This window comes from Carlito syrichta, unplaced genomic scaffold, assembly GCF_000164805.1.
Source record: "Carlito syrichta isolate Samal-C Ts95f unplaced genomic scaffold, Tarsius_syrichta-2.0.1 Scaffold123581, whole genome shotgun sequence".
Lineage (NCBI taxonomy): Eukaryota > Metazoa > Chordata > Mammalia > Primates > Tarsiidae > Carlito > Carlito syrichta.
In genome coordinates this window covers 82,766-109,515 of record NW_007067677.1, presented here as the reverse complement: position 1 = coordinate 109,515, position 26,750 = coordinate 82,766, and the positions used below count along the sequence as shown (strand labels likewise).

The 26,750-nt window shown below is 38.6% G+C and overlaps 1 protein-coding gene across 1 annotated transcript in view; it reads right to left on the bottom strand.

Annotated features, from left to right (window-relative positions):
- LOC103249837 (A disintegrin and metalloproteinase with thrombospondin motifs 12) overlaps positions 1 to 26,750 on the bottom strand; it is a gene marked incomplete at its 5' end in the record, with an annotated part of 154,497 nt that overhangs the window by 100,402 nt on the left and 27,345 nt on the right. Inside the window, 6 exons of the mRNA XM_008048455.2 lie at positions 789 to 922; positions 10,658 to 10,827; positions 16,851 to 16,996; positions 18,756 to 18,848; positions 25,766 to 25,910; positions 26,495 to 26,638. Of these exons, the coding sequence (XP_008046646.2) occupies positions 789 to 922; positions 10,658 to 10,827; positions 16,851 to 16,996; positions 18,756 to 18,848; positions 25,766 to 25,910; positions 26,495 to 26,638 (832 nt within the window). The remainder of the gene's footprint in view (positions 1 to 788; positions 923 to 10,657; positions 10,828 to 16,850; positions 16,997 to 18,755; positions 18,849 to 25,765; positions 25,911 to 26,494; positions 26,639 to 26,750) is intronic.

Sequence of the window (26,750 nt, the reverse complement as noted above, 5' to 3'; positions counted from 1 at the left end):
ATAATCTAGAGTTCCACTGCTAAACTGTTATGCTTTATTGAACGATTAAAGCTCCTTTCTTTAACTGAATAAAAACACTTTCTCTTTAAGCTGAAACTTATGCCTGGATGTTGGATCACAAGACTTGCTACTAATAAAATAAACTGCAAGCAATGAGAAAAAAATTTTTAATGGTTATCCACTTAAAAGCATTGACAAATACTTGAATGCTAAATAATTTAAACAAATAAATTATTTAGATAAATACATTATTTAGATAAATTAAATAATTTATATAAAGATGGAATGTGGAAAATAGAGTGTGGAAAATTACATATAAATCAGAAGCCTGGTTTATAGCTACTGTCGTGGCATCTCTCCAAGAAGCTCATGTTGATAATCAGTGGAGAATTAAATGCAAAAATGCCTCGTAAAAAGCACCATACAAACTATTATTAATTTCAGGTTTTTTCTTAAATTTAATGCCACTGAAGTAATCCAGGCTACCATTTTCTAATAATTTTTCTTTTAATTTGGTTCTTCAATTTGCTTCTGCTCAATGCCTAAAATAATATAGTGCATATCGACCAATCAGAAAACAAAGATGAGAACAGGAGAAACAAGTATTCAGTCAAAATTGTGACTTTGATGAACACTGGGAGGACTTGTCTTTTTGTCTTACAGATTATACATAAAAGCCAAAGGAGATGTAAAATGCCATAAAAGCACAAGCTTAGAATGTCTGACTTCCTGAATTAATTAAAGCCAGAATTTTATAAAGTTGTAGATTAAGGAAACATACCCAATACCTTACATATGCCATTAATACAGACATTTCTGCTGTTGCCACCTTCAAAGCAAGGGGTACCATCAATGACAGCATCCAGCATTTTCTCAGAAAACTGGCCATCTATGGGTCGGCAGTAGAGCTCACAAGGATGTGCTGAAGCAAAAAAGAAAGAAAAGTCATTGTAAGTTAGCTCAGCAGGCTCCCCCCAGGGTTGCTTTGTGCTTATGGTCCCCAAATGCTGTTTAATCTGATGATTCCATCTTTTACTCTTCTGAGACACATGCTGAAATGTAGGCTTTTTCTTTCTTTCAATTAAAAAGTTTTATAATGAATTAAATTGGGAAGATTGCTTTAAAATGCTATGCCCTTTGTTATAAATGATGAGTCCTTTTAATTCAACATCGAATTGCGCTTGTAAACATAAAGTACTGAACATCAACTTAGAAAATAAATTTTTACAACAAGCCATGCAGGACTTCAGGCAGGCAGAATGCCTGCTTGTTGTTTTAAGGTAAATAGCCTTCCAGGGGAGAGCAGTCCTCTCCAACAAGGTCAGTTTATTACTACCACCACTATCAACATCGCTACCAGCATAACCCTGCTCCCAACAAATATTTTCCCTTATTCTCCTCCAGTCCAAGAGGTGCTTGGACACAGATTGACAACCACGTAGAAACACAAGACCCGCTTTTTTTTTTTTTTTTTTTTTTTGCTGAAGCTGAAGCCCATCTACTTATCATAATGGTCCAACTCATTATCTTCTAAGTGAATTCATTTTAATAACGTTCAGTTTTCTACACTCTTGTGAATGAACATAGTGTGATCTATAGCACAGAAAATTTTACTTAATAAAATACACACCTATATATATGTACACAGAAAACCAGAAAGATAATTTTTAAAACATAAATTGAATTAATAATTTTTTTTTTTGAGTTGGGGTCTCACTCTGTCACCCAGACTGGAGTGCAGAGGCACACTCCCGGCCACCACAGCCTCGACCTGCTGGGCTCCGGCGATCCTTCCGCCTCAGCCTTCCAAGTAGCTGGAACTACAGGCACGCACTATCACACCCAGCTAATTTTTTGATTTATTGTAGAGATGAGGTCTCACCAAGTTGCCCAGAGGAGTCTCAAACCCGCGGACTCAGGCAATCCACTCAACTCAGCCTCCCAAAGTGCGGGATTACAGGCTGAGCCACCGAGCCCGGCTGAATTAATAATTTTAATAGGTAGTACATGTATATGGTAAAAAGAATTCAAATAATAATCTTTTTTAATGTTATATATTGCTTTTCTTTAAGTGAAAAACTCAAGAATATCTTCTTCAGAAGGGACTTTTTTGGGGGGATCTTTTCTAGATTTGTTTATTGTGGGCAGGGCTGTTAGTTTCTTGATGGTATGATCAGCTGAGAGCTCAATGATACAGCCATAGGCTATAAGGTCATTTGTCATGGGCCCACTTCAGTGTGGACGGGCACCAGATGCAAAGCCGGAGTGCACAATGACATCTATGTCTCCTGGAGAATGCAATGATCCATGTGGAGAGAAAATAAAAGTGCAAAACTCAGATACACATAACTAAGAGCAAAATTCCTAAACACTAAAACTTTAGACAAACACTTAAAAAAAAAAAGTCTGTCCAAAACTTAGAGGAAGAGAGGTAAAAGCAAATAAAGAATGCCAACTGATTTTGTATAAGGTGCAATAGATAAGTTGTCTGAGTAGAGTCAAAATGAATTGAAGAGATCACTGGACAAAATGCCAATGAAAAAGTGTCAAAAGATTTTGGGGACAAACCACAACTAGGATTACTGTGTATCTCCATTCCTGGCAGCATGATTAGCATCATCAATGCCCAAATTGTAATGAAAGTACCTAGAGGGAACCACCCGGGAGCAATTCTGTTTTCCTAGGGATCAGAACATCAATCTAGGTGCTGAATCCTGGGAACAATTTTATTAAGACTTTGATTTGGGCTTTAGAATTAGGATATAATTTTTTCATTTGTACATATAAAACAAAAAAATAAAGCAGCCCTGAAGAATTCTGAAGCTTTTCTAAAGGAATTATCTGTTTCAAGGATGCTGGGAAGGGCTGAGACTAGAAGGTGTTCATTGCAGCAATGAAATGCAGAGAGAAATGGACAAACTAATTAAGTCACATTTACATAATGAAATGCTATGCAGTCACTGAAAGGCTTGAGGTAAACCATGATGCCCTAGTCTACTTTCCACTGAATCAAGAAAGATGCAGAATCAGAAAAGTATGATTCTATTTGTGTGTAAACAAAAACCTGCTGTTCGCAATGTTACCTCTGAGAAACACATTAAATGTAGTGGGATGATATTAATTTATTTTTACTTCATTCTATTAGGTACAATTGCATTTTTTCAAGACATATATTCCTTTTAAAAATAATAAGTCTTGGCCCTCAGACAAGAAAACTGGAAGTGTCTCCTTTCCCCCTCTCATGATCATGACACATCTCCATGATCATGAGAGAGAGGACTTATTTCAAAACTTCCCTCCATCCTGTTTTCATAATACATGCTTCAAGGTTAGACAGGCTGACCAAAGTACACTGTCTGTAAGAAACACAAATGTCTGTTGAACATAAGTGAATACCTATGACATCTTATATCTAGAAATAACCTTTGTGACAACAACAATAACAGCACGTAGACCCTCTGCTGTGACACTCCCAGAGTTCCCACCATGATGACCTATAGGTGTGCCTTAGGCCAGAGAGAACCCTGTGCTTGAAGGCAGCCACTCAAATTGAAGACGATATGCTATTAAAGCTGTTTATGAGGCCGACTCTGAAGTCCTGCTTCCTTGTCTCCTCCTTTTTTGGCCTTTGTCTTTCATGGTACTCTAGAGAGGCTCTGGGTATGTCATTAGGTTGACCTGTGATAAAAGGATCTGCAAGAGGAAGTAGGGGTGGAAATAGATAGTCTTAATTCTCAACAATCATCCTGGGCATCACAGATTCTCTGACTCAGACATCAACGTTGTAGGGTCCATCGTGTCTATAGAGCTGAGTACTTTCATTGTCTCACATTTATTCACCTGCCCTGACACATTCTTTTGTCTGGGTCATATGATATTTTCCCCCTCTAACTTTCAAGAGTTTTCCAGTCCATTTATAATTCAGCTAAGTGAAAGCTCTACAACTAATTTACTGGTGAACTCTCACCCTCACACTGTCTGATTAATCCTCTCAAAGGGAGCTTAGGAAACAGGATGGATTTACTAAATCAAATGTTGGATTTTCAATTCTGTTCAAACAGGATGGCTCAACATTTTTGGATAATGATCTTAAGAAGTGATGGTTAGAAATGAAAGCTCAAACTTGCCAAGAAGGATAAAAATACTTCCCAGGCTAAGGAAGAGTTTTGACAAATTTCACTTTTTGTGAGTAGATTTCAATGTGAGTTTTGCCATTTTAAAGGATCCAGTTTCTACAGGCCGGGTGTGGTGGTTCACCCCTGTAATCCCAGCACTTTAGGAGGCCAAGGTGGGTGGACTGCTTGAGCCCAGGAGTTCAAGACCAGCCTGGGTAATGTAGAAGGATCTCCTGAGTTCAGGAAGTCAAGGTTGCTGTGAGCCATGACTGTTGTAATCATGCCACTGCACTCCAGCCTGGGCAACAGAGTGAGACCCTGACTCAAAAAATAAAGAACTCAGTTTCTAAAATCCATTTACAGACAAGGCCTCATAGGCACCAGATGTGTGCTGTCACTTAGGACTCCACATTGGGTTGACAGCTCTGTTAATCACTATCTTGAAATTTTTAATCATTTTATCTTTGAACTTATGCTCATAAATGAAGTCCAATGGGACAATAAGGCATGTACATGAACAGAAGGGATCTGCAGTATGCTCTCCTGCTGTTCTTCACCAGATTCCAATATATTCTAAGTCTCAAGTAAAAGGCATAACTTAAAATGTTTTATTGATATGACAAGTTATGTTTTAAATTAAAAAGGAATCACTCATAAGCAGACTCTGAACATTTACCATAATACTGTAAGAAAAGGATTGGCAGTAGCAGGTAACTGCCAGGGTGGGGGTGGGTCACAACATCAATAAGCATATCTAATCTCAAACCAGGCAAAGTGGGGACAAAAGGGAGGCTCAAACTTTACCTGTAGGATGTCTACTTGTGTACCTAATCCTGAATTGTACCCCACATCTTTAAAATAAAATATAAAAATAAATAAATAAATAATTGATCTACTTATAAAAAGTTTAAAAGGAAGCTTAGCTTAAGACAAGGATATGATCAACTTAAGGGAAAAATTAAAAATGAAAACTCCTGACCCTGTATCACAACTAAAAAATAGTCACGTAATTACCAAGACTCTGCAACTTTGGTTAGTCTAAAACAGTATTCTTTTACATTCCAATACAGTAATATTAATTCCTATAATATATAAAAAATATATACTAAACATAAGAAGGCATTAAAATGAATATATTCTATAATAACCATAGAAAGGTATAAAAACAAGCACATAAATAATTTTTTAATGAATTAAACCCATGTCATTGATGTTTTAGATTAGGTTAGTACAGTAATAAGTTTTCTATTTGTTGTATGTTTTTAAGTTCTGTCTTTTGGCTAAGACATTTAAGAACTATGGCACTAAACTTAGAATCACAACTTATTTGTTTAAGAAATATAATAATTATCTTTTATCAATTCTTAAATATTTATAAAACACTGGTTTTCAAGAGAAAGATTTATAAGTTCATAAGTTTAATAAACTGAGGCTTAATACAAAGAGTTGTTGGGGCTTCCACCAGAGTTTCTGGGCCATGAAATAGTCTAAGTTTTTTAAAAATGTGAACATCATCTTAGAGAAACTTCAAAATTAAGTGAATTGTTCTTAATGAAATGGCTGAACCCAGTACCTGCTTTAGTGCTTAATATTTAGGCTGCAGAGTCAGGACTAGCCTAACTCTTGGTTCTATCACATAGTCTGAGTTTGGACAAGTTACTTAGGTTCTCCGAACCTATTAGCTCATCTCTAAAAATTGGGTCAAAAACTTAGCTTTTCTTGAAAAATTTTCCTGTGGAGATAAAATTGGAAAAATGTATATAAAGTTCTTCAAGAAGCGCCTGGCACAGAGCAAGTACTGATATAAGTTTAAAATAAGCTATTGGAAAATATTGCTGTTCCTTGCCTTAAATGGGCAGGAGTTTATTTTTTTCTCATATAACAAGAACCCAGAGGTAGGAGTCTAAGGCTATCCTCTTTTATCTTCCTGCTTAGCCGTCTTAGCAAGGGACTTTCAACTTCATGGTTGCGGGAGACTGCCGCCCCCTCAGGCAGTAGGAAGGGGAAGGATGAAGGCAGGCCGGGAGCTAGGGACAAGCCCAGTGGGTACCAATTACAAACTTTCCCAGAAGCCTTTTCCAGCAAGACTTCCATCTCTATCTCTGGCCATTCAGAGTCTGCAGAGAGAATACAGGTTGATGAGTCTTAGTTTCCCCTCTTCTGTTGCAGAGAAAAGTGAGGGCAAAGAGGGTTGTGAACAGCTTGGGAGGTCTGCAAATATCATCATCATTACATCATTATTCCATCACTTCCTTCCTTGAAGCCACAGAATTCTAAGTTATGAAATGAGAAGTTTGTCTAGAATATCTCTCAGGTTGCTCCCCCACACTTACATTATTCTTTCAAAGGCTGTTTCTATCTAAACCCCAAATATTTTTACACTATGTGTACCACCCAGGTCACTCCCAGGTGTTGGAACACAGCCTTCCAGCTCCCAGGAGGACTGCTAGTATTAGTCCTCAGTTGTTGCCTTGATGGAAGAGAGCTTCCTTGTCCAAGGATACACATCCCTTTTTGGACAGATCACACCCAGTGACTGTGCTGCGTAGAATATACAGACCTGGTTCTCCCACCACAACTATGGTAACTCTGAAGGTCCATTCTGGGTACAGAGCTCCCGTAGGGTCCAATGACTCCATAGCTGGAACTGCACTGCAGCCCAGCTTCTCCCTTGCTCAATTCCACTTCTTTCCTTTCTCTTCCCTTCCACAGCTGTTGAATTTCCCACATGCCAGTATCTGTCTTCAAATCTGCTTCTAGGGAACTGAATCTCCATCAATTCCTTGAAGATATCTTGAAAGATCCTATCTCACAAGGTCTCTTGAAGAGCAAATGTTGTAACCTTGTTTCAGGCCCTCCACATCTGATACATGCTGGAAAACTTCACTAGAATCAAGCACTAATAGGGCTTAAATATTTAAGAGCAACAATAAAAAAAATTAGACTAAATGAAGGACTATTTGGGTGTTTCGAGAAGGAAAAAAATCTAAGAAGTTAGATGTGATGATATCGATATTGATATCAGACTCTGATCATTGCTTCATCTCCCCATAGAAGATGCAGGAAGTAAACAATTTTTTTTTTTTTTTACCCTGGGCTAACAAAGTCCTTAAGAGCCCACACAAGTTAGTTTAAAACACACACACACACACACACACACACACACACACACACACACACACACACACAAAACCAGTGTCTTAGTAAAACAGATTTGTACTTCAATTCTAGCTCCATTATTTATAATCTTGTAGCCTAGAATAAGTGACTGTCCCCTCTGAGACTCAGTTTCTTCATCTCTAAAGGATGGGGAGGGGGACAGTGAGATCATGAATATAGAAGCTATTTATAGTGGATCTTGCATGGCAGCTTATCCCATGGGTACCTACATGAATGTGATCAAGTGGAGTTGGATAAAATTTAAAATCAGGAATGCTGTGAAGAAAATGCTTGTATTGGAAAGTAGGTTGATCTAGGTTAGTAGGTTTCAAACTTTTTAAACAGGGAATTGTTTGTCCTTTTTCAAATGAAAAGTAAATAAAGCAGATAGATATAAGAATTTAATTAGGTATAAATTTTGTAAGTTCAAGTATGCGACAGTTCAAAATAAGTTTGGGAGATCTATAGAGACCACTGAGATGAATAGAAAATTTTGAAATCAGGCTTATAGATGGCACTTATAGACATTATTTGTAGCTTTTCTTCTTTGGGTTTTTGGTTGCACAGTGTTGAAAAAATCCTGATTTCTACAGACAAGAAGTTGCAAATAATAACAATTTAGAACAACTCAATCGGCAGTCTTGGGGTATTTGAGTTAGGAGGAGACTTTTATTCTAAGGCCTGTAGAAAACCAAATTAATTTGCCTAAGTTAATGCATTGGTTGTCTTTGATATATTGAAAACTGATATATATTTTTAGTGGAAGCATTACTATTTATTGGACTTTTTAAAAGAGTTTATAAATGCTTACAAACATACACTTTGATAGAAGAAATAAGACCTGGTGTTTGATAGATCAGTGGCATGACCATAATTAACATTAATCCATTGTACAATTCAAAATAGCTGAAAGACAATAATTCAAATGATCCTAGCATAAGGATAAATATTTAAGGTGCTGATATCCCAATTACCCTGATTTGATTATATGAACGTATTACATTATCCCATACACTCTGAAAATGTGTACATCTAATATACATCAATAAAAATAAACAAAAAAATAAACAAAATAGTCTAAAATTTTCTCCTGAATACTAAAATTAGAATCAAGAAGTTTTAGACATTATGGAATTCCATGGAACAGAGTTGGAAAACTACAAGATGTGGTGACGTTTCTAGGTTCATTCCAAACGTTTGAACTTTTGATTCTTCTGACATTGGTTACTTAGCAAATCTGTCCAAGGTCATTTACCAGGTGAGTATCGCTGTCCACTGAAGGGGTAGAAAACTCTACTGTATATATTTATTTTCTCCTCTGATGACTTTTAAAGGAAGCCTGGCTGGGGACAAGATGCTGGATACCTGGCACAGAATAAGAGCTCCATTTATCACTGTTGACATGAACTACCTACTTGCCGCCACCAGGGGTGTCTGTTTACTAAGCAAATAATAACTCTATATGATAGAGTTTAATGGGGAAAGAAATGTGGGAGCTTTTCTATCTTCTCAATAAACCCTGCTTTCTCAAAAAGAAAGAGAGAGAGAGAGAGAGAGAGAGAGAGAGAGAGAGAAGAGAAAAGAAAAGAAAAGAAATCAGTGTGATAGTCAAGGTAGTAGCTAATCAGGTTAACAGGTAAGTCACTGTGCCAAATAATAGCACAAGAGCCTATGAAGAAGCCACCAGGACAGAGAATAGATCCTGATAGCCCAGGTAGGCAGCGAGCTCAGCGGGTGCCAAACTTAATCCCAGTTACAGATGCAAACCAATCAGTCCAAAGCGAGTGAAGTTTATGTCTACTCTTATAACTCTCAACTCTTTAGTACCTATTGTAATGCCAGGCAAAAAGTAGGTACATGATAAACACATAGAAATAAATGAAAAGCAATGCTAAATCAAATCTCTTTATTCTAAGTCCAGCTACTTGAGCTATCAGAGTTAAGTAGACACAAATACAACCCTCCATCTGAAAGGGGGACCTTTCAAACTAGTCACCTGGCACACTATGGGGCAGTCATAATATCTTAGTTCTGAAAGGCAGTTCATTCAAGCTCCATGGGACCACTGATTCAAACAGTTCTGATAAAACAGAGAGTGTGCAAAACATGGGTATAGATCATACCAAATGGATGTACCTTTCATCACTAGCTATTTTTGGAATTCACCTGAATACATGCATGTGTATTCCTGTATTCGAATGCCTGACTCAGGAAGCTAAATTGCGCCAATAACAAGATGACTCACTTTCCTAGACCATGAATTATACTAAACAATTGAGGAAAGGAGTAGTTGTTGCCCTTGACAACCAATAGCTATCTGGGTATTTTGGAGACCCAAAGTAACCAAAGCACAGCAAAATCTTTCTTTCAAAAATGATTGCTTACATCATTGTTCTAACAGCCCAGATTCATGATTCTCAAATCTATGATTCTTCTTGTGTCCTATCACACCAGAATTTCAGGAACTTAAAAATCATGAAAAATTTGATTAGCTATTTTTTTACTACCTTGCTTCAAATTTCCTTAGCTCAGAAAAGTCTTCTCTGTTTTCTTTCCTGCTTAAATAACACCAAAACAGCACACATAAGTTTTGTTTTGTTTTGTTTTATGCATAGCTAATAGTCATTGATCCTTCTTCATTTTCAGGAAAGAATGTGTAACTGGTCCTGACTCAGGAAGCTTTGTCAAAGCCTCTCTGTTCTATTCTCCAACTCCATTTTGTCCCCAGCCCTGATGTTTATCCTTTAGAAGTTTGATTTGATCTTTTATCCTTCCCATACTCTCATACATATGAAATACTGATTTCTGGTCCAGAGCTGGCTCTTATTCATTTCTGATGAAGACATTCTTATTATGCTGCTATTCTCCTACCACTTGGAATGACTATTTTGAATGCCTTCCCTCTTCTTTCGTCCAATAGAAAGACTACTCGTGCCATTCATGAAAGACTACTCATGCTTATGATTCATCAACTGCTTCATTGGAAGCCTTTTTTTGCAATTACTTCAAACCCACAATGACCTATTCTTCTGAATTTCTGCCGAAATCACAGTCAGTTCCACATGTCCCTCAACAAGCAACTAGTTATTGAATTTTTACATGCCCTATTTATTGCTCAGTTACACCTCAGTTGTTTTGAAGCGAGTCACCATGCTTTATAAACTTCTCTTTTACCTCTCACAAAGCTCAGAGTTGGACACAGCCAGCCTTCAACACCTACTGACCATCTTAACCAGGTCAGTGTTTTCATCTTCTAACATGTAAAATTCCTGATGGCACAATTCATTTGTCAAACTGCAGGGAACACAGAAAACCTGGCATACAAATGCTTCCTGAGAAAAACTATGGCCCTAGATTTGAGACATACTGTTATAGTACCTTACCTGGATTAAAAACAGGAAACCAGTGGTAGAACTCATTCTTGTAGGGAACAGTGTCAAACTCACTGCATTGCATCTGCCGAAACGTTGGTGCATCTGGGCGACAGTGGTGGACATTGCACAAACGATAACGTTTTCTTTCTCCAGTGCAGTATTTCCCTCCAAACTTTGGTCTACAAGTAAAATAGTCAGTTGTTCTTTTAGTTTCCTCCGAGGTTGACTTTTTCTTTTAAAACTCCACTGGTATTTGGCCATGCCTTTTCTTTGCCAAACTATGTCTCTGTCTGCCCTCAATACTTGCCTTTTAAATAAATGCTTCCAATTGCATACATTTTTTTCTTGGCTGCAAACATTTCAGTCCAAAGTGTATATTAGCTTATTTTGAAATAGTCTGTATACCTTTTTCATCTGTATATCCTCCAGGCAAAATATATGCTGAAAGGGACACATTACTGCCCTTTCTAACCTACTCCTTCTCTGACTCCTGTTTAGCAAGCTGAAAGGTGGTCAGATTTTAGAATCATTCAAACTTGGCTTTCCTAGGACCCCACGGTCAATCAGTTGCCTGGTCATCAGTTGTATCTTTACATTTGTTTCCTCCTTTTCAACTCTGCAATTATCAAACCAGTATAATTCTTATCTCCACTCCTATCTTCTTTCTGCCTTCTTTATAAAAAATTCAACACACCGTACAAACTATTATCTGATAATGTTTCAGATTACCTTAACTATTTTAATTTCTAGTTTAAAACCCTCTAATGGAATCCAATTATTACATCAGCCTTTTGAGCTTGGCATCCAAAGCCCTCATGATCGTGCCTTAACTCACGTTCACAATTCACTTCCCATACTCCCCTTCTTCTGTACACCACTCCAGCAGTACATGCTGTCTTATCTAGTATTTATATTCGGTGCCTTTGGGTACATTTGCTGTCTCTTAGTCTCCACGTGTGTACATTCTGACCAAACTTGAAGGATAAAATGAATGCTATGTGATCATGTCTCCTTCTTGGATTCTTCTTAAAGGACACTTTATGTACCAACTGTAAGCACTTCCTGAACTTATTCCCAAAGGTAATTCTCTGATGACTCAATCCAAACTCTATGTCCTCTGTGGTACCTAAGTAGTATTTGAGTGTAGAAGGCTCTTAAACATTCAATGAATGAATTCATTAATCTTATTTTAGAACAATCATTTTCAAATTTTTATTTCCTTTGCAATACACTTGAAGGCATATCATCTTTCCATTAGGATAAATAGATCTCAAGAAAGCAGAGAGGGGAATAGAGAAAAATAGCTCTCAGAAAAGCAAAGGAACTGTGTATTTTTCGATAACGTTCCCAGGCAATGTAGTATGCCTTCTTGGCTCCATCTTGCTGCGATGTCTGAGTCAGGGATTGTGCCTCCCATTGCAGTGCAGCATAATGGGCCCAACTGCCTGGAGTTTGAATCTGGCCTTACCTTTTTACTAAAAAAGGTTAGATGACTCTCAATAAGTTAACTTATGTCTCCGGGCCTCAATATTTTTCATTTGTGAAGTGAGCGTAATAGTTTTTATCTCACAAAATGCTATCTCATTCAATGCTGAATGAGACATTGCACATAAAAATTTAGTAAGGTAGCTAATGCAAAGTAAGAGCTCAATAAATGACAGTATTTGTGGTTAGTGTGAAAATAATCAGTATTTATAACCACGTGTTCAATACCACGTCTAGGGGGAAAGAGACTGCAAAAGAAGGTCAACCCATGCCCTAGGCTTCCTAGAAGTGCATAATCTCATTGAGGAGAGAGAAAAAAACCTACATAAGAAATGAAAAAAAAAAAGTAAGGCAGCAACTATGTATCCCTGACTGTATGTACAATGAGAGTTTTGTGAAAGGAGAGTCATGGAAGTGAGGTTAAGGGAAAGAAGACGCAGGAGTGGTGGTCCTGGAGAATGGTCTCAAAGGATGGATGAGAAGTGGCTTCTCAGTGCAAAGGCAGAAGTCGTGCCAAGTGAAGCAGTCCAGATGAAATTATCTCCTAGAGCCACCAATAACTAGGACATCTTCCCAAAGTTCCCAGCTGGTAGTGGCAGAGTCAAGATTTGAACCATTGTCTGTCTGCCTTAACCCACAGCCTGAGCTCTTATCCACTGTGTTATAATGCCTAACCATGCAGTTTCAGGAGACAGAACCATAAATCCTGGCAATCTAGTCCAGTCCTGATTGTGGTTGGAGTTCTTACTGGGTCTACTACACTTTGCTCTCCTTGAATTTCCGTAAGATTTTCTGTAACATCACTCACTTAATGTGGCTTGAATAGGTTTCTGTTCCTTGCACAGACAAGAGCTTTGACCAAGGCAGTTCAAACAGTAGGCTAGTCATTTTTTGACTCCCTAGTCATTTTTTGACTCCCTAGTCATTTTTTGACTCCCTATAGTAGGTCTTAAGAATTGCCCTTGATATTTGAGGTCAGGCTGGTTTTCAATTTACGATGATGGAGTGATACTCTATGCCTTGGCATCTCTCCAATTCATTTCCATATTCCTAACCAATTTTGCTGACAGTATCTTATGAGCCCAGCCCTGTTGAGTTTTCACTAGACAGATGACCAACATCCCAGATACAGTATCAAGGTCCACTAGCTTATGCAGTGACCTAAATCTTTTTTAAATCACAGAACTGAATCTGTTACGTGGTTCCATTGGCAATGTTCTCAACGAACTTAAGCAAACCAGCTACGGAGGACAGACATGTTCATTCCCCTAAGGAGACTCTATGATGAATTGTGGCCTTGGAGATGGGAATTAGGGCCACCTTTTCCCTGAAGCCCAGTTAAAGAAGCACCCTATAGTTCCTCAAATAGGATGGCCCTTCTCTGAGAACCATAGGTCAATAACCATCCTCCCAAGAAAGTTACATACTGGTGGTGACTGAGTATACTATTTTGACAATAAGTCCCACAGCACATTGCCTATATTTTCTAATCTCTCAAATAAAAACCAAATTTCTGATCAAATTGAAACAAATTGTTAAATAACAATTTTCTCTAAAGTGCTTTATGAAAAAATTCCTGGTTTTGAATTTTTAAAGTTACAATCATTTACTTAATCATACAACAAAGCATAAAATTTTAAAATAATTTCATCAAGATTTTTCAGATGTGTGCTTATGTGTATGGTAAATGATAAAGCTATTATAACAACTATCATTTATTAACAGTTTATTATTAGTAGGGATGTTAAATTATATGCAGATATTAACTTATTAACCCTCAGAAAAAATATACAGTATAAATAGAGAGATAGCGAGTGTGTGTGTGTATGTGTGTATATACATATAAATTCACATACTCACATATATAGTAATATATTTATTAATAAAAAAGAGAAATACTATTTGGAACTGAGATACTGAGGGATAAAACCACTTTTATTGCTTGCCTTTTAAAAAGTGTGACTCTTCCTATACCTTGAGAACCCAAAGGAACCTGCCAAAAACAGATTCTTTATCAGTAATAAATGATAAATGACTTTGGCAAAGTCTCAGGGTACAAAATCAACATGCAAAAGACAACTGCATTTCTACACACAAACAACAAGCAGGCAGGGAACCAAATAAAAAGCATAATCCCATTCGCACTAACCACAAAAAAATGAAATACTTTGGCATCTTTCTAACCAGAGAAGTAAAACACCTTTACAATGAAAACTACAAAATACTACTCAAAGAAATCAAAGAAGAAACAAACAAATGGAAAAACATTCCATGCTCATAGATTGGAAGAATCAGTATTATTAAGATTTCCATGCTACCGGATGCAATCTGTAGATTCAATGCAATACCCATCAAATTACCAATATCATTCTTCTAAGACCTGGAAACAACAATACAGAAATTCATATGGAAACAAAAAAGAGCAAAAATAGTCAAAACAGTCTTTAGCAAAACAAATAAACAAACAAACCAAAAAACAAAGTAGAAGGTATCACACTTCCAGAATTTAATCTTTACTGTAAGACAACAATAATCAAAAGAGCCTGGTATTAGCACAAGAACAGGCATATAGACCAATGGAACAAGATAGGGATTTCAGAAGCAAAAACTCGATCTCTCAACCAAATCATCTTTGAGAAAGACATCAGTAACAACCTTGGAGGAGAGAGGACCTTACTCGGCAAATAGTATTGGGAAAACTGACTGATCACATGCAAAAGAATGAAACAGGACCCCTACCTATCACCATATAAAAAAAATCAATTTTAAATAGTTCAAAGACCTAAACATAAAATCTCAAACTATAAGAATCTTAGAAGAAAACACAGGAGTTTTGCACATTGGAATAGGCAACCAATTCTTGATAATAATCCTAAAAGTATATGCCATAAAAGATAAGATAAACAAGTGAGACCTAATCAAATTGAAAAGCTTTTGCACAGCAAAAGAAGCCATCAAGAGAGTGGGGAGACAACCCACAGAATGGGAAAAAATATTTGCTAACTGTATATCTGACAAACACCTAACATCCAGTATCTACAAGAAACTCAAACAAGCTGAAAGGAAAAAACCAAACAGCCCTATTTAAAAGTGGGCAAAAAACATGAATAGACACTTCTCAAAAGAAGACGTATGAACAGCCAACAGATATATGAAAAACTGCTCAGCCTCACTAATCATCAGAGAAATGCAAATCAAAATCACATTGAGATACCGCCTAACTCCAGTAAGGATGGCCATCAGTTATAACTCAAAAAAACAACAAACATGGTGAGGATGAGGAGAAAAGAGAACACTTCTACACTGTTAGTGGGAATGCAAACTAGTTCAACCTCTATGGAAAACAGTGTGGTGATTTCTAAAAGAACTTGAAATTGACCTTCCATATAACCCAGCAATCTCCCTACTGGGAATATACCCAGAGGAACTCAAATCATTTTATGAAAAAGATACCTGCACATGCACATTTATTGTAGCACCATTCACAATAGCAAAAACATGGAACCAATCCTGCTGCCCATCATAAGTGGACTGAATAAAGAAAATGTGGTACATATATATGATTGAGTATTATTACACAGCCATAAAGAAGGACAAAATTATGGACTTCGCAGCAACTTGGATGGATCTAGAGTCTATCATACTCAGTGATCTATCATAGAAACAAAGAACTAACTACCACATGATCTCACTCATAAGTGGGTCCTGAACATTTATGACAGTACTATAAGAGAGGGATCACCAGTGGTGAAACACTGCAGCAGGAGAGGCACAAAATATCACTTAGGGTACCTGATCCTGAACCAAGGGAAGTGAGGACCAGTTGGAGGCCCAAACTTGACCTGCACGTAGACTGCTTGTGTAGCTAATCCTGACTTGTACCCCACATCTTTACAATAAAATAAAGGAAAAAAATGTGACTCTTACTCTTCAAAGCAGATAAATGTAAATCTAGGCAAAAGAGGCTTAATATGTTTTCCACTTTAAGATGACATCACATGTATACTTTCTAAAATTACCTGGGGGCCAATATATCAAGAAATAATAAAATTAAGAATGTAAAATATATTTGGAAAACAAGCAAATTTAAGCTTTTATATAATATTGTCATACAAATGTAACATGAAAAATTAAGCAATTTAATTTAAAAAAACTGAAAACCACTTATGAAATAACATATACAGAAACCTTAACAGCCTTAATTACTTCAGGGTTTACAAGAATCCTTATCTAAAACATTAAAAATAATTATTCTACCAAAAATGTATCTATTTTACTAGTTACATAAGGGGAAATATTTTTATAAAACTGTACCTTCATTATGATGTAAATCAAGGTACAATCTTATCAGCAAAATTGGGTATAACTTATTTCTCACTGATACAGTGGAGTTATCTAGAAAGATTTGCATAATCTCCTAGAGGCTGTCACATAAATTGCCCATTTAAAAGAAATTTGCTTATTTTCCCAAATATTGGAACCATCTCACTTATACAAATTTTAGTAAGAATTCAGTGCCAAGTCAACATGAAACAAAACAAAACAGAATTACTTTTTTTTTTTTTTTTTTTACTCTCTGTGAATCTTCTGATTTCTTTTTGTCTTGGGAAACACATTTAATTTATCTCAAGGCACTTGGGGTCACTGAGGTCGTATCATTCAGGACTGGCCTCCCAGCACTTGTGGAATGAAGGGAAATACATTTGTCTGGACTTACTCAGGGTTGTTGCAGAGCCTCTCTGCACTCTGGGCTCCAGCCCCACAGGTCCTGGAACAGTGGGACCAGGGTGACCAGCGGCCCCAGCCTCCAGGAATGCTCTCTGGTTTCTTCCCCACTGTGATGCATTTGCCAGCCATACACCACTGGAAAGGGAAGAGGAAGGAGATGCACATGTCAGGAAGGTTCCGGTAGCAAGCAGGGACAGGAATCCTAGAGGGCTAAACCCAATACTCCCTAAGCAAGTAGACCTCCTACAGTCACACATCAGATGCTAAACAAAGAAAGCCTCAAAACGGTTTCTACCAAGAGTCTTGAGTTTTAGAATCAGAGAAGTTTCAAGAGTGGAAGGAAACTTGATGGCGCTTAGTCACAGCCAATGAAGGAGTGCTACTCAGTGTGGCTAGCAGATTGCATGCCAGAATGTAAATTAACACACCATTGCTTTTATCAAGAAAAATCTTGCTATGAAAAGCATGTCAGCTTAGTATGCTTAGTAACATAATCGCTTAATAACACAGTTGATTTACTTTCTGGTGCAAGATCCTTATCTTGTTGCAGACCACAACAGTTCACAGACTGGCACAGTGAATAGAACTTCTTTATAGCCTCTATGGGTGTTTAATGACTGCAACAAAGAACTCATCCTCCTGCAAATAGTCCATTTCACTGCTAAAAGATACGAGTTGTGGGGAAGTTCTTTCTTATGTCAAGAAAAAAATTCGCCGGGCTCGGTGGCTCAGCCTGTAATCCCGCGCCTTTGGGAGGCTGAGGTGAGTGGATTGCCTGAGTCCGCGGGTTCGAGACCCGCCTGGGCAGCGAGACCTCATCTCTACAATAAATCAAAAAATCAACCGGGCGTGGTTGGGCATGCCTGTAATTCCGGCTACTCGGAAGGCTGAGGCGGAAGGATCGCCGGAGCCCAGCAGGTCGAGGCTGCGGTGGCCGGGAGCAGCCACTGCACTCCAGTCTAGATGACAGAGTGAGACTCCAACTCAAAAAAAAAAAAGAAAAAGAAAAAAATTCTGGTTTCCTGTAACCCACACATTGTTTGCAGTTCTGGGTTTTCAAGCAACTCAGAAAAAAAAAAATCTTTCTCCCTCTTCTAGGCAATCCTTCCACAATTATCAGTTTAGGATGTAAAGAAAAGGAAGTGCAACTTGGTTTTTAAAAATGGCTACGTTTCCTAAAGGAGTTGGGCATGTTTTATCTGCTCATCTCTTTTTTCGTTATTTTTTCGTGTCTCAGTATATTTTGACCAGGTTCTATGATCTCAGTGACAAGTCATGCCACACTCAAACTGGATAAAGATACCCATTAAACACCTAAGTCCTAGGTCCACAACAAACCCTGCTGATTTAGTTGAGGAGCACATGTAATCCCGTTCTCAGGCAATCTGGGGGATTGCTAACATCTCTGAATCTTGGGTATATGACTTTCCTGCTCAGTGAGCAGAACTTTAAAAAACGCAATCACATCAGATGGTGAGGAAGAAATATGGCCTAAATAAATGGTCGAAATCCTGCATTTTTAGAAAGAAGAAGCCACTGGCTTGTCCTTTCCAATCATCAATATGGAGGGAAAAAGTCAAAACAAGGGTTGACAACAAGCTTAGCAGATTTTATTCATCACAAACTCCACAGAGGTACATCAGGGAAAGACGGGACAGCCGTTTTCACTAAGTATGGAAGTGGGCTCACTCTTCTTAACTACTTGTACCCGTACAGAATCACCAGGAGAGGTCGACAAGGGATCCTCTCCTCTGGCTGACCTGACTGCAAGACCTCCATTCTTGGCTCTTCACTTGGAGAGAGTTGCCCTCCTGAACCTCCTTCCCAGTTCCTCCCAAGAATTCTGTGCCCACCACCCTCCCAGTTTCCTTCCTCAACCAGGCACATCCGTCACCTTCTTCTCACCACAGCGCGTCCCATCTGCAGCAGCGTCCAGTTTAGAGCGACAAAAGCCTTTCACGGAGCACCACAGTGTCTGGCAGACATTCTAGAAAATTAATGTGAGATTACATTTCCCTGTATTTTCAAAACTTTCCTAAAACCATTTCTACAGTTATGGTAAAATATATACACACATCCACACACTCACAATAAATACCACTGCTATTAGTGAGTAAATATAGCACGTTCTCACTTATATGTGGGAATTTAATTTTTTTTTTTTTTTTGAGTCAAAGTCTCTCTCTGTCACCCAGGCTGGAGTGCAGTGGCATGTTCACAGTCACTATAGCCGCAACCTGCTGGGTTCAGGCAATCCTTCCGCCTCAGTCTTCCAAGTAGCTGGAACCACAGGCATGCACCACCATGCCTGGCTAATTTTTTGATTTATTGTAGAGACGAGGTCTCGCCATGTTGCCCAGGCTGGTTTCGAACCCATAGGCTCAGGCAATCCTCTCACCTCTACCTCCCAAGTGCTGGGATTACAGGCGTGAGCCACTGCATCCAGTGGGAGTTTAAGAATTTGAGAACATGGAGGTAGAGAGTGAAAAAAATAGATAACAGAGTGGTCTATTATTGGTCACTATTATTAGTGATCTATTGGGGAAGAGTGAATGCACGGGAGGAGGGAGGATGAAGAAATGTGGGTTAATGGGTACATACATACAGTAACATAGAAGAAATAAGTTGAATGTCTGACAGCAGAGTAGTGTGACTATAGTTAATGAAAATGCACTATACCCAGGTGATGGACACCCTAAATACCCTGATTTGATTACTACACATGATATACATCCACCAGAATTTCATATGTATGCCACAAATTTGTACAAATGATAACAAGGAAAGGGTGATGGAAAGTAATCATTAGAGCTCTCAGTTTAAACTTAACTTGAATTTTTTCATAAACAATGATCTGCAGGCCACATTAGACAATATGGAAATGAGAGATAAGACTCATTTCCTGAGAGTTGAGACTGCCATTTTTTATAAATTTTTAATTTTAAAGATGTGGAAGAGACTGTCATTTCTTTATGCTTGTCAAAATATCCAGCACTCATTGTAACTGGTGACATTGTCAAAGGCAGATCCAAACTGTGGCTGGAAGGCAATCTGATTACAAACAGCTGAAGTGGTTGTAACTTGAGCCTGCACATTGGAAGAAGTAAAAACTGTTCCACCCAGAAAGCCTCAGCATATTACCCAAAGTAGTCAGCTTGTTTTATTTTCCAGGGAGAGAACTGCATATTCCCTCTTATTTCTTCTCCTATGGGAATAATGGAAGATTGACCAGTTTCTTAGATGTCATCTGAAACGTCTCAGCTGCTTCCACTCATGTTTCAGTCTTTTTTTTTTTCCTGTCTACCGATTTTCTGTCATTCTATCCACTGATTGTGCTCTACATCGAATGTGTCTTTTCATTGTGAGATTTCATATATATATATTTTTATCTTTATTTTTTGAGTTGGAGTCTCACTGTCACCCAGGCAGGAGTGCAGAGGCATGATCATGGCCACCCCAGTCTCAGCCTGCTGGGCTCAGGTGGTCCTTCCACCTCAGCCTTCCAAGTAGCTGGGACTACAGGTGCACACCATGATGCCTGGCTAACTTTTTACAAAAATTTATTGTAGAGACAAGACCTTGCCATGTTGCTAAAGCTGGCCTCGAACTCCTGGGCTTAGGCAATCCTCTCACCTTGGCCTCTAAGTGCTGGGATTACAGACGCGAGCCAGGCAGATTTCATATTTAAAACAATTTTAGAAAATTCCCAATCTTTATCTCCTTAAATTTTGCCTCCTCATTCTCTTATTTGGGAACCCATACTTGTTGTTGATGGACCTTCCTATTTTGTCCTTCACGTTTCAACATCACTTTCACATTTTCTAGCTCTTAATCTAATGTATGAAATTTGAAGAACTTTCTTCTCCCATCACACATCTCTGAGAAACATTCAAGTGGGATGGGGAGTAATTTTCTCAGCTCTAAATTCTAGTTGATTGATTTTCCTTTAAGCTGTGTCAAGTCTTCTGTTTAACCCATCCACTGACTTTTTGGGTCAATAACCATATTTTTCATTTCTAAATGCTTGTTTGTTCTTTTCAGCTCTGCTTTACATACAGCTTATGGTGTTTTTTCTTTTCTCGAATGCAATTCTTCCTTTATGTATTTATTTTATTATTCTCATCTAAAAATCAATTATTGAAAGTTCTTGGGGACTTATTGTCTCTCCTTACTTAGCTGAAGATAGACTGTTTTAAATTTTAAATTAGAAGCTGAATTATGAACATATTTGAAGGGTAACTTTATCTATTGGAGTTTTGTGCAACCTCGGTTGAGAGTTGGTTCCTCCAGGGCAATTTCACTTTTATTCCCAGGCATCCATGATATTCCAGGGCCAATTGCTATCATTATTATTAGCATGGGGAACTGAAGCTATATAGGGTAGAAATTTGAACTCTAGATCAGCATGAGGCTGGCCTGTAGTAAAGAATTTTCTGTTTTTTGTTTTTTTTTTTGAGTTGGAGTCTCACTCTGTCGTCCAGCCTCGACCTGCTGGGGCTCCAGCAGTCCTTCCGCCTCAGCCTTTCAAGTAGCTGGAACTACAGGTGCGCTACTACCCCTGCTAATTTTTTTTATTTCTTTTTTTTTTTTTTTTTTTTTGAGTTGGAGTCTCGCTCTGTCGCCCAGACTGGAGTGCAGTGGCCACTCCCGGCCACCGCAGCCTCGCCTGCTGGGCTCCAGCGATCCTTCTACCTCAGCCTTCCGAGTAGCCGGAATTACAGGCATGCACTACCATGCCCGGTTGATTTTTTGATTTATTGTAGAGATGAGGTCTCGCTGCCCAGGCGGGTCTTGAACCCGCGGGCTCAGGCAATCCACTCACCTCAGCCTCCCAAAGGCACGGGATTACAGGCTGAGCCACCGAGCCCGGCCTTTTTTATTTCTTGTAGACATGAGGTCTCACCAAGTTGCCCAGGCGGGGCTCAGGCAATCCACTCACCTCAGCCTCCCAAGGCACAGGATTACAGGCTAAGCCACAGAGCCTGGCTTTTTTTCAAGTGAGAAAGTTATCTACTAGCACTTCCCTCCATTTTTTCTCCAGAAACTAGACTGAGATGAACGATGCTTCTCTGTCATCTCCCTTTGCTGATGGTGGATTTCTTCTAGTCCATCCTTTCACTGAGGAACAGCTCTTTGAGAATCCAAGCTTCATGTAGAAGTCTTGGTTCTAACTCCTGTCTCTGCTTAGAGAGAATATGTCAGCATATGTTCCCATCTGAATGTTAGCACCCAAGCCCTTTTATGATCTCCAGTCAGCCTCAGCATCTATTCATACTTATCACTTCCTCTTTCAGATTTTTTCCCCATCCCTAAAGACTTTTATTTAAAACTTGCTTGTAAGTTCATTAAGTATTTATAAAGGATATTGTGCTAAATGAAAGGTATGCTGAAAGTGAGCATACATTACTCTTTTTGTAATGTCTTTGGAATTTAAACTATTTCAAAATAAAGATAGGTGGTACTATATTTTCTAGTGTTGAAGAGGTTTTTTAAATAGTCAAAATAATTAGGTTATCTTGGTTGCAATATAAAGGAATCTGAAGTCTTCATTCACTTATCTAATGAGTGCCTACTATGTGCCAGACACTGCTGAATGTCAGGGATGAAAATTCTTTCAGGGAATTGACAGAATAGAAGAAAAGTGTATAGGCAAATGTGTTAGAAACTTAAATATAGTCTAATAAAGACTTTGTCAAAGAAAACTCAGAATAGGACATGAAATAATATGTAAGCTGAGACCCAAATGATGAGTAGAAGAGATGGTACAGAGACACCAGAGCTTGCAAAGTTCTGGAGGAAGTAAAAAACCCAGCACTTTCAGAGAAGGGAGGATGCTCAGTATGGATAGACATGGAATATAAAAGAGGAATTGATCAGAGATAATTACAGTGTTCTGTCCTAGTAAACAACAGGATATCCTGAAAACCTCATATCTCCATAAAACTTTGAAAATAATGGATAAAATGTTTTAAATGTTTTAAGTGCATCCTTGAGTTAACATGAAAGTAAGGAAAATCCTCAGAGGCTAAACATATAGCAGAAATATTAATCTGGGCCAGGCATGGTGGCTCATGCCTATAATCCCAGCACTTTGGGAGACTGAGGCGAGAGGATTGCCTGAGTCCAAGGGTTCAAGACCAGCCTGGGCAACTTGGCAAGACCTTGTCTTTACAGTTAATCAAAGAGTTAGCTGGGCATGGTGATGCATGCCTATAGTTCCAGCTACTTGGAAGACTGAAGCAGAAGGATCACCTGAGCCCAGAAGGTCAAGGCTGTAGGTAGCCGTGAGTGAGCCACTGCACTCAAGCCTGGGTGACAGAGTGAGAAAAAAGAAAGGAAGGAAGGAAGGAAGGAAGGAAGGAAGGAAGGAAGGAAGGAAGGAAGGAAGGAAGGAAAGGAAGGAAAGAAAAGAAAAGAAAAATAATATTAATCTGGAGAGTCAAGCCTAGTAATTTAGATCTGAGATTTACTGATCACTTGGATACTAATGCCTACCTAGGGCCTATGTAAGGTGGGAAGTTGGAGGCCTCAATGTATTATTGGAGATATGTATAAGACCGTAAAGGACCAGAACCTCTCAAGTGAAAGCATGAACCAAAAAAAAAAAAAAAAGAAAAAAGAAAAAAAAATCTAGAAAGGGTAGTAAAATGTTACTTCTGAGAGTTTGTATCCTCCACACTAGCTCCCACACTACTCATGCAGTCAACACAACAGCAAACCAATAACTTATTTTAAATTAACCCAAAGATGACAGTGAAAATTCTCTCTGAAACAATGTTCCAGCCATCTAAGCCCTAAAAGAAAGCCTGACATGAAGCTTCATAAGTAAGAATTCGCCGGGCTCGGTGGCTCAGCCTGTAATCCCGCGCCTTTGGGAGGCTGAGGTGAGTGGATTGCCTGAGCCCGCGGGTTCGAGACCCGCCTGGGCAGCGAGACCTCATCTCTACAATAAATAAAAAAAATCAACCGGGCGTGGTAGCGCATGCCTGTAATTCCGGCTACTCGGAAGGCTGAGGCGGAAGGATCGCCAGAGCTCAGCAGGTCGAGGCTGCGGTGGCCGGGAGTGGCCACTGCACTCCAGTCTGGGCGACAGAGTGAGACTCCAACTCAAAAAAAAAAAAAGTAAGAATTCACAAAAACAATCAAAAATTGCAAAAGGAAATTATGCATAGTAGACAAGTTAAATAGGAAACAGATCCACACAGACTCTGGACATTGGAACTGCCCAGTATAAATTGTAAAATAAATGTGTCATATATGGTTAAAGCAATGAAATATCACATTGAAAGTCTAAATTAGGAATAAGATACAGGAAAACATAAAAAATAACTAAATAAACTAAGTAAAAAAAAAAAACAACTAATGAGATTAAAAACTCAATAGGTTAAATAAACATATCTAAAGACCTAGTGGACCGAAAGATAAAGATAAAAAATTACACAAAATGCAGAGCTACAAAGGGATGAAAAATATGAAGAAGAAGTTCCAACATAAGAACAATTAGAGATAAAGTTCCACATGCATATAATCAAAGTACTAGATTAGAGAATGAAGGGTTAAAACAACATTCTCAGAGATACGACCAGCATGAGTTCTAAAATCCCTTCTTAAGTTATTTTAGGGAATTTGAACTTTATTGCAAGGAAGTAGGAAGGCCATGAAATATTTTAATCACGAGAGAAATGATCAGATTTCCATTCATAAAGGTCACTCTGGCTGCATTTTGGTAAATAGATCAGAGTTGAGAGAAAGAAGGTGATCAGACTCTACCAATCAGGGAATACAGTCATCTGAGAACAGACGATTTTAGAGATACGTAGGAAGCAGAATTGGCATAACTTGGTAACCAGTTAGAAGTGAGGGGTGAGGATTTTTGTACCTACTTCACCTTCTCTGTTAAATTTACTTGTTCTAAGAACATTTATTTACTTCCCCTGTAAGTTCTTTCTGTGATTCTTATTGTAAACATTTTTATGTGTGCCTCTTCCATCATGAGCTCCTTGAAGGAAGAAACTTTATCTTAGTAATTTTTGAGTACTTATATTTTTCATCCTATTCAGTACATAGCACAGAATCTGGTAGGGATTCAGTGGGACTTGCCTTGTTAATATCTATGTGTTAACACTGATACTTTTGCATTAAAAGGAATGAATTCAGAGAATAAAAGTGCCACACAGGGAGTCGGGACTTTATCCTGTGGTCAGGAGAGACCCTAAGGGCAGAGTAAAGCTATGGTTAAAATTTGTGTTTTTTAAAAAATAACATGAGCTTATAGGAAAGGGGACTAAAAATAATAAAATAAAAATAACTTGAGCAACAATTTGAATGAGTGAGAGACTAGATAGGAAGTAATTACAATAGCAAGGAAAAGTGATGAGAGACTCAATCAAGACAGAAGCAGTGATAATGAAGAAGACAAGAGGACAGAGCCACACCCTATTTAGAAGGTACAGTGTCAAAACTTGACTCATTATTTGGATGTTAAAAATAAAAAAGAGTGAAGTGGTGATGAATGTTATTCCTACCTTGGAATCTGGTGATACTCTTCAACCAGATGGGAAATTCAGAAAAAGGAGTAATTTAAGGGATTAAGTTAGTTGCTATGGAGTTAACAGGTGTGAATCACTGTGAACCCTGAAAATCACTGTGAAGCTGTCTCAAACACCACCCACTTGCAAAGGATCGCAGACCCCATAAAATATCAAGGAAGCAGGGTCAAGGAATATAGTGAGTCTGACTTCAATTCTTCTGCCTGATAGACACCTTGCCATAAATACAAAGCTTCAATTTCTGTCTGAATCTTCAGGTTTCCAAGTGTTTCCCTGCCCCTTCCTTCCACACGCTGGAGATCTGAAGCCATGCACATACCCACCAGAGGCACCAAGATACCCAACACTTACTTACTTCTACTTCTTGGCAGAAGGTAGCATTGGGTCCATACTGTAGCTGGCATTGGTGGTGAACATCATAGATTTCTCCCGGGGCAATGACCTTGGACTTCAAGCCTTTCTTTTTGGGTATGTCATCAAGACAGAAACCCCAACCTCGGCTGAAAACAATTTAAGAGAAATGAGATCCATTCCTTATGATTTCCTTCACCTTCAGTCTTTCATGTGGCAGAAACTTCCATCCCTCTGGTTTACTCTTTGTTCTTTAAGACAACTTTATTCTTACAAAGCAGAGAACCCTCTGGGCCCAAGGAGGGGAGTTAATTTTAAAAAATGCAAATTGTATCCCACACCATAAATTTAGTTATTATCTAGGAAATACAACCAGTGGTACAAAATCATCATCTTACCCCCAACAGGGTTTGGGTGTCAATAGGTCACTTCTAATCTGTTTTGATTGCTCCTGCCAGTCCCCATAATAAGATCATAAAAAGCCATCTTGGGGCAGGAGTAATCAGAAAGGGGACAGAATGTTCATCTGGATGTGGCTGGAGAACACAGCCCATCTAGATCATAAAGTTAAAAAGCAGAATTGAAATCTGTCCCTTCTGATGCCACCCTAATACTGTGGGAAGAAACTGAGCTTTTTCCAGGGATTAGCTTAGCTCCTATGTATAAAAACCCAAGATAACTTCGAACTTAAAGAGACTTGAGTGAGGTTGTCATGAGAGGTACTGTCACTTACTCCAAGAAGCGGGTGATATACTCCTTGCTGCATTTGGACCATGTCAGTGGGGTAGGGTCATACTGGAGCTGGCGGGACATAATGTATGGGTGCCTGCCCACGGGCTCACAGTCGTTTTCCTTTCCATCATGCTGGATGCCGAAGCTGGCAGGGAGGTGGAAGGCACAAGAATAGCAAGCAGGCAGGCATTAAACTGAGAGGAAAATCCAAGGTGATAATCATCCACAGAGAGGTACTTTTGTGCAGAAGGCAATTG